At 41.3% G+C, this 8,594-nt stretch overlaps 1 protein-coding gene across 1 annotated transcript in view; it reads left to right on the forward strand.

The window, feature by feature from the left end:
• LOC110517068 (disintegrin and metalloproteinase domain-containing protein 12) overlaps nucleotides 1-8,348 on the forward strand; it is a 234,598-nt gene extending 226,250 nt beyond the window's left edge. Inside the window, exons 22-23 of the mRNA XM_090228882.1 lie at nucleotides 6,476-6,801; nucleotides 7,051-8,348. Of these exons, the coding sequence (XP_090085008.1) occupies nucleotides 6,476-6,801; nucleotides 7,051-7,120 (396 nt within the window). The 3' untranslated portion in view covers nucleotides 7,121-8,348. The remainder of the gene's footprint in view (nucleotides 1-6,475; nucleotides 6,802-7,050) is intronic.
• Nucleotides 8,349-8,594: the final 246 nt, after the last annotated feature.

An 8,594-nucleotide genomic window follows, 5' to 3' on the forward strand; every position in this document is an offset into this window, starting at 1 on the left:
CAGGCTGCTGACTCTTCCCACGAAGAGCCTCTCAGCTGGGGGCAGCTTAGCCAGGGCTATGGGGTGTCTATGGGGGTCTTCTGGTATTCAGTAAAGACGCTGTCTGTGTCCATCCTAGTGGATAACTGCCGTTTTGCTGTTAAAAAGACCCTTATTGTGAAAAGCCTCATTTGAGCCCGTTTTGCTGTTAAAAAGACCCTTATTGTGAAAAGCCTCATTTGAACCCGTTTTGCTGTTAAAAAGACCCTCATTGTGAAAAGCCTCATTTGAGCCCGTTTTGCTGTTAAAAAGACCCTTATTGTGAAAAGCCTCATTTGAACCCGTTTTGCTGTTAAAAAGACCCTCATTGTGAAAAGCCTCATTTGAGCCAATTTTGCCCACTAGGGTCTAACTCAGGAACAAGATGAATGGTAAGAGCGCTGTACAGTTACCACTGCATTCACAGTCGCAGGTTTATGTCTGGATTCCATCAGACGTGCACTTTCCTTCTGGCCTGGATTCAATTTGTCTTCCCCATTTGACACTGTAGCCTGTATTTTGGATCGTACTCAAATCGTCCGTCCGTGCGTGACAATACCGGCTGCAAATATTTTCAGATTAGTAGTTGTTCAACAGTAACCTTCACAGAACCTTCAGTAGCCTTCACAGAATCTTCAGTAGCCTTCACAGAACCTTCAGTAGCCTTCACAGAATCTTCAGTAGCCTTCACAGAACCTTCAGAGGCCTTCACAGAATCTTCAGTAGCCTTCACAGAACCTTCAGTAACCTTCACAGACCCTTCAGTAGCCTTCACAGAACCTTCAGTAGCCTTCACAGAACCTTCAGTAGCCTTCACAGAACCTTCAGTTAGCCTTCACAGAACCTTCAGTAGCCTTCACAGAACCTTCAGTAGCCTTCACATAACCTTCAGTAGGCCTCATAGAGAAAGAACCTTTGTAATGTGCCAGTTTCCCCTCGTCCCACAGCTCTTGGCAATAGTGGAACCGAAGGGGAAACATAACCACTTTACGATCACTTGACGGATGGCAGCGTAACGAAAGCCCTCAAAGCGTCACTAAAGTTTTCAGGGGTATAGAAACCTCTCAAAAACAAAAACAAAAACGTGTGAAACTTGTGATATTCCCGATGAGGCAGAGCGACCGCCCCGCTGTAAACCAGCCAACGTCACTCAAGGGCTTTTGCCATTACTGAGCAGAAACCGAGTCGAGACAAACCCAGCTGTACTGAACTTGGCCTGGCGACACATCCACTATAGCCCTCCAACTCAACTATGGACCGCCAAGACAGTTCCACTGCGGGGTTTTTTTCTCCATTGTTCCCCTCTGATCAGGGCCTGATTTAGACCTGAGACACCAGGTGGGTGATATTGATGATCAGGGCCTGACTTAGACCTGGGACACCAGGTGGGGTGATATTAATGATCAGGGCCTGATTTAGACCTGGGACACCAGGTGGGGTGATATTAATGATCAGGGCCTGATTTAGACCTGCGACAGCAGATGGGTGATATTGATGATCAGGGCCTGACTTAGACCTGGGACACCAGGTGGGGTGATATTAATGATCAGGGCCTGATTTAGACCTGGGACACCAGGTGGGTGATATTAATGATCAGGGCCTGATTTAGACCTGGGACACCAGGTGGGTGATATTAATGATCAGGGCCTGATTTAGACCAGGGACACCAGGTGGGTGATATTAATGATCAGGGCCTGATTTAGACCTGGGACACCAGGTGGGTGATATTAATGATCAGGGCCTGATTTAGACCAGGGACACCAGGTGGGTGATATTAATGATCAGGGCCTGATTTAGACCAGGGACACCAGGTGGGGTGATATTAATAGTCAGGGCCTGATTTACACCTGGGACACCAGGTGGGTGATATTAATGGTCAGGGCCTGATTTAGACCTGGGACACCAGGTGGGTGATATTAATGACCAGGTAGAACAGACAACAAGCAGGGTCCAGACCTCGTAGGGTCAGAGTTGAATACCACTGCATTATAGTAAGGAGTCTGTGTTTTGCGCAATCATGTAACAAAGCAAGATTCTATCCTGTATTTTAAGCCTTAAACAGACATTAGAATTAGATTAAAATGGAAGTATTGTCTGGGGATGGTGCTGAACCATCTCACATAAAAAGAGAAGGCGACAGTTTGAGGAAAAAGCTTTCAATTAAGGTTCCTATCCAGGTCATGTGACATGATTGAGCAAAGAACAATTATAGTTGCTGGTACTGTATGATACTGTATGATACTGTATGGTCCTGTATGGTACTGTATGGTACTGTATGGTATGATACTGTATGATACTGTATGGTACTGTATGGTACTGTATGGTACTGTGTGGTCATGTATGATACTGTATGGTACTGTATGGTACTGTATGATACTGTATGGTACTGTTGGGTACTGTATGGTACTGTATGATACTGTATGATACTATATGGTACTGTATGGTACTGTATGGTATGGTACTGTATGGTATGATACTGTATGATACTGTATGTTATGGTACTGTATGTTATGGTAATGTATGTTATGGTACTGTATGGTACTGTATTATACTGTATGGTACTGTATGGTACTGTATGGTATGATACTGTATGCTATGATAATGTATGGTATGACACTGTATGGTACTGTATGATACTGTATGGTATGATACTGTAAGGTACTGTATGTTATGGTACTGTATGATATTGTATGGTACTGTATGATATTGTATGGTATTGTATGGTACTGTATGATATTGTATGGTATTGTATGGTACTGTATGGTATGATACTGTATGGTACTGTATGGTACTGTATGGTATTGTATGGTACTGTACTGTATGATACTGTATGATACTGTATGATATTGTATGGTATTGTATGGTACTGTATGATATTGTATGGTATTGTATGGTACTGTACGATACTGTATGGTACTGTATGATATTGTATGGTATTGTATGGTACTGTATGGTATGATACTGTATGGTATTGTATGGTACTGTATGGTATGATACTGTATGATACTGCATGATACTGTATGGTACTGTATGGCATGATACTGTATGTTATGATACTGTATGGTACAGTATGGTAATGTATGGTACAGTATGGTACTGTATGATAATGTTTGGTAATGTACTGTATGATACTATATGATACTGTATGGTACTGTATGGTATGATACTGTATGGTATGATACCTTATGGAACTGTACTGTATGATACACTATGGTAATGTATGGTACAGTATGGTACTGTATGGTACTGTATGGTACTGTATGGTGCAGTATGGTACTGTATGATACTATATTGTACTGTATGGTACAGTATGGTACTGTATGGTATGATACTGTATGGTCTGATAGTGTATGGTACTCTATGGTATGATACTGTATGGTACTGTATGGTATGATACTGTATGGTACTGTATGGTATGATACTGTATGGTACTGTATGGTACTGAATGGTATGATACTGTATGGTACTGTATGGTATGATACTGTATGATACTGTATGGTACTGTATGATACTGTATGGTATGATACTGTATGGTACTGTATGTTATTGTATGGTACTGTATGGTACTGTATGTTATTGTATGGTACTGTATGGTACTGTACTGTATGATACTTTATGGTACTGTATGGTACTGTATGATACTATATTGTACTGTATGGTACTGTATGGTATGATACTGTATGGTCTGATACTGTATGATACTGTATGGTATGATACTGTATGGTACTCTACTGTATGATACTGTATGGTATGATACTGTATAGTACTGTATGGTATGGTACTGTATGATACTGTATGGTATGATACTGTATGGTACTGTATGGTATGATACTGTATGGTACTGTCTGATACTGTATGATACTGTATGGTACTGTATGGTTCTGTATGATACTGTATGGTAATGTATGGTACTGTATGGTACTGTATGATACTGTATGATACTTTATGGTACTGTATGATACTATATTGTACTGTATGGTACTGTATGGTATGATACTGTATGGTCTGATACTGTATGATACTGTATGGTATGATACTGTATAGTACTGTATGGTATGGTACTGTATGATACTGTATGGTACTCTACTGTATGATACTGTATGGTATGATACTGTATGGTACTGTATGTTATTGTATGGTACTGTGTGATACTGTATGATACTCTATGGTACTGTACTGTATGATACTGTATGGTATGATACTGTATGCTACTGTATGGTATGATACTGTATGTTACTGTATGGTACTCTACTGTATGATACTGTATGGTATGATACTGTATGGTACTGTATGTTATTGTATGGTACTGTGTGATACTGTATGATACTCTATGGTACTGTACTGTGTGATACTGTATGATACTGTATGGTACTCTACTGTATGATACTGTATGGTATGATACTGTATGGTACTGTATGTTATTGTATGGTACTGTGTGATACTGTATGGTACTCTATGGTACTGTACTGTATGATACTGTATGGTATGATACTGTATGATACTGTATGGTACTCTACTGTATGATACTGTATGGTATGATACTGTATAGTACTGTATGGTATGGTACTGTATGATACTGTATGGTACTGTATGGTACTCTACTGTATGGTGCTGTGTGGTATGATACTGTATGGTACTGTATGTTATTGTATGGTACTGTATGGTACTGTATGGTATGATACTGTATGGTACTGTATGGTACTGTATGATACTATATTGTACTGTATGGTACTGTATGGTATGATACTGTATGGTCTGATACTGTATGATACTGTACTGTATGATACTGTATGGTACTCTACTGTATGATACTGTATGGTATGATACTGTATAGTACTGTATGGTATGGTACTGTATGATACTGTATGGTACTCTACTGTATGATACTGTATGGTATGATACTGTATGGTACTCTATGGTATGATACTGTGTGGTACTGTACTGTATGATACTGTATGGTATGGTACTGTATGGTACTGTATGATACTGTATGGTACTGTATGGTACTGTATGGTATGATACTGTATGGTACTGTATGGTATGATACTGTATGGTACTGTACTGTATGATACTGTATGGTATGGTACTGTATGGTACTGTATGATACTGTATGATACTTTATGGTACTGTATGATACTGTATGGTACTGTATTGTACTGTATGATAATGTATGGTACTGTATGGTACTGTATGATAATGTATGGTACTGTATGTTATGTTACTGTATGATACTTTATGGTACTGTATGGTACTGTACTGTATGATACTGTATGGTACTGTATGGTATGATACTGTATGGTACTGTATGATACCGTATGATACTGTATGGTACTGTATGGTACTGTACTGTACTGTATGATAATGTATGGTACTGTATGGTATGATACTGTATGATACTTTATGGTACTGTATGGTACTGTATGGTACTGTATGATACTGTATGCTATGGTACTGTATTGTATGGTACTGTATGATACTGTATGATACTGTATGCTACTGTGTGCTACTGTATGGTACTGTTTGTTACTATATGATACTGTATGATACTGTGTGATACTGTTTGTTACTATATGATACTGTGTGATACTGTATGGTACAGTATGGTACTGTATGATACTGTATGATACTATATGGTACTGTATGATACTGTATGGAGTATCTAAACACTCTTTCCTTCTTAGAGAAACGATGTGTGTGTGTGTGTCTGTGTGTGTGTGTGTGTGTGTGTGTGTGTGTGTGTGTGTGTGTGTGTGTGTTTGTGCGTGTTCTTTATTTATGTCCGTCTGTCTGTCTGTGTGTGTGAATGTGGAACATCTGTACGCTAGGTAACAGCCAGACAGTTAATCATGATGTCATCCCTCTACAGTAGATTAGTAACACATGACGGATCTTCATCACATGCTGCCTGATTTTTCAATGGCCCTATTCCCTTTATAGTGCACTACTTTTGACCAGGACCTATAGGGTAGTAGTGCACTACTTTAGATTAGGACCTATAGGGTAGTAGTGCACTACTTTTGACCAGGACCTATAGGGTAGTAGTGCACTACTTTTGACCAGGGCCCTATAGGGAATAGGGTGCCATTTTGGACACATATATATATATACTGTCTGTCTGGGGAGGGTGGGAGGGAGGGCTGCCATGGTGACCAAGGGATGGTGTCGATGGGTAATACAGGCAGACAGAGCTCAGATGAGACCCGGGGTACAATTAGGTGGCTTTGATCGCCCCCTGGTGGTGTGTGTGGGTCAACGTTATCATCTGAGTCGACTGATTCCATCCGTTTTCAGTTCAGACTAAGCTTTGAATGAATCAGCATGGCTCATTTTGGACTTAATACTGCTTTACACATGTTCCAAATTGGGACAATAAAGAGTTGGTTTGATTTGATTGATAGACTGATTCCTTCATTCATTGATTGTTTTGATTGATTGTCGGTGTGTCTGTCTTTAATAGGATTTGGAGATGCCAAGTCCACCCCAGAAACCCCTACCTGCCGATCCCCTGGGCAGGAATACCCAGAAGCCTCTACCTGCCGACCCCCTGGGCAGGAATACCCAGAAGCCTCTACCTGCCGACCACCTGGGCAGGAATACCCAGAAGCCTTTACCTGCCTACCCCCTGGGCAGGAATTCCCAGAAGCCTTTGCCTGCTAACCCTAACCCTAACTCCCCCGGAAGGAGTGGTCATCTGATTCGTAGTCCCATTGCTGTCGGCGTCCCCATCCCTGTACCTGTCCCCGGTGTCCCCAGGCCGCTGAGACCTGTTCCACACCACAACAGGTGCGTCCCAGATACTTTGGACAACACCCAGCATTAGATCAATCAACTTATAGTCTCGCTTGACAGACTGTTACTGGCTGGCCAAGGAAGATTTTGGCCAAGGAGGATTTTGTTCAGCGTTCTGAGATGAATCAATTTATCCAGTCATGCCAAGAATAAGTTTTCTAACCATTCACTTGTGAATTTCTGGACATGACACTTAACATGCACTTTTAACATCTATCTCCTTTTCCCTCCCTCCCCCCCTAGATCTGTTCCTAAGCAACCCCCAACACTACCTAAGCCTCGTATGATCGTCCACGCCAAGTTCAGCAGCTGAGAGCAGCTGGACTAAACTTGAAGGGGAATTAAAGGACGTTCTTTCCGCGAGACGATAAAGACATTTCACTTGCACTATGAAACTCTGAAAACCTTAATGATGTGGTGTCTCTGAGTTTTTGAATAACGGGGACGGAGCGTTGGGCGGGTGGCGTGTCAGCGAGTCAGCCCCCCCCCCTGTTGGTGCTCTGATGTCAGAGAGGTGCTATAGGTCTGAGCTCAGGTACACGTATGTAAAGTATTTATGTTTTGTGTATTTATTCATTAGTTACCACACCGTGCACTGTGCCAGACACTTGGGATTTCATCTGTAGTCTTTGTTTATTTTTTTTTATATATATTTTTTTTCTACTGTTAGCCATTTGATTTCAATCATGGGGATATTTGAACCTGTTTTGATGGACAGGAAGCAAGGGGAAAGGTCCAACTTAACAAAGCCTTTCTCTGGAGATCTGGGAAGTTGTAAAGACCCTAACGTGGCGTTCAATGACCTGGATTCAGAACAAAGGGAAAGACATCTACTGCACTTGGGTTGACGGACTTGTGTATGACGCCACCTGTTGTAAGACAGCGGCATCACCGGTAAATCCTGTCGTAGGTCTTCATCCGTACAGTATACAGCCAGCTGTTTCTCCCTCTGTGACCGTACTGTGTATACACTGATGCTGAGAGACTGAGCCCTGAGGAACACCAATAACAACCTTACACCAACCTTACATCAACCATACATCAACTATACACCAACCATACACCAACCATACACAAACCATACACCAACCTTACACCAACCATACACCAACTTATCACCAACCTTACACCAACTTATCACCAACCTTACACCAACTTATCACCAACCATACATCAACTATACACCAACTATACACGAACCTTACACCAACCTTATACCAACCTTACACCAACCATACACCAACCTTACACCAACCATACACCAACCATACACCAACCATACACCAACCTTACACCAACCATACACCAACCATACACCAACCATACACCAACCTTACACCAACCATACACCAATCTTTCAACGACTACAGTGCCTTACAAAAGTATTCATCCCCTTGGTGTTTTTCCTATTTTGTTGCATTACAACCTGTCATTTAAATAGATTTTTATTTGGATTTCATGTAATGGACATACACAAAATAGTCCAAATTTGTGAAGTGAAATGATAAAAAATGAAAATAATAAAAAGTGGTGTGTGTCTATTCACTCCCTTTGCTATGAATCCTCTAAATAAGATCTGGTGCAACCAATTACCTTCAGAAGTCACATAATTAGTTAAATAAAGTCCCCCTGTGTGCAATCTAAGTGTCACATGATCTGTCACATGATCTCAGTATATTATACACCTGTCCTGAAAGGCCCCAGAGTCTGCAACACCACCAAGCAAGCGGCACCATGAAGACCAAGGAGCTCTCCAAACAGGTCAGGGACGAAGTTGTGGAGAAGTA

Source organism: Oncorhynchus mykiss, unplaced genomic scaffold (genome assembly GCF_057628025.1).
Source record: "Oncorhynchus mykiss isolate SJ-2025 unplaced genomic scaffold, ASM5762802v1 scaffold103, whole genome shotgun sequence".
In the NCBI taxonomy this organism is placed as follows: domain Eukaryota; kingdom Metazoa; phylum Chordata; class Actinopteri; order Salmoniformes; family Salmonidae; genus Oncorhynchus; species Oncorhynchus mykiss.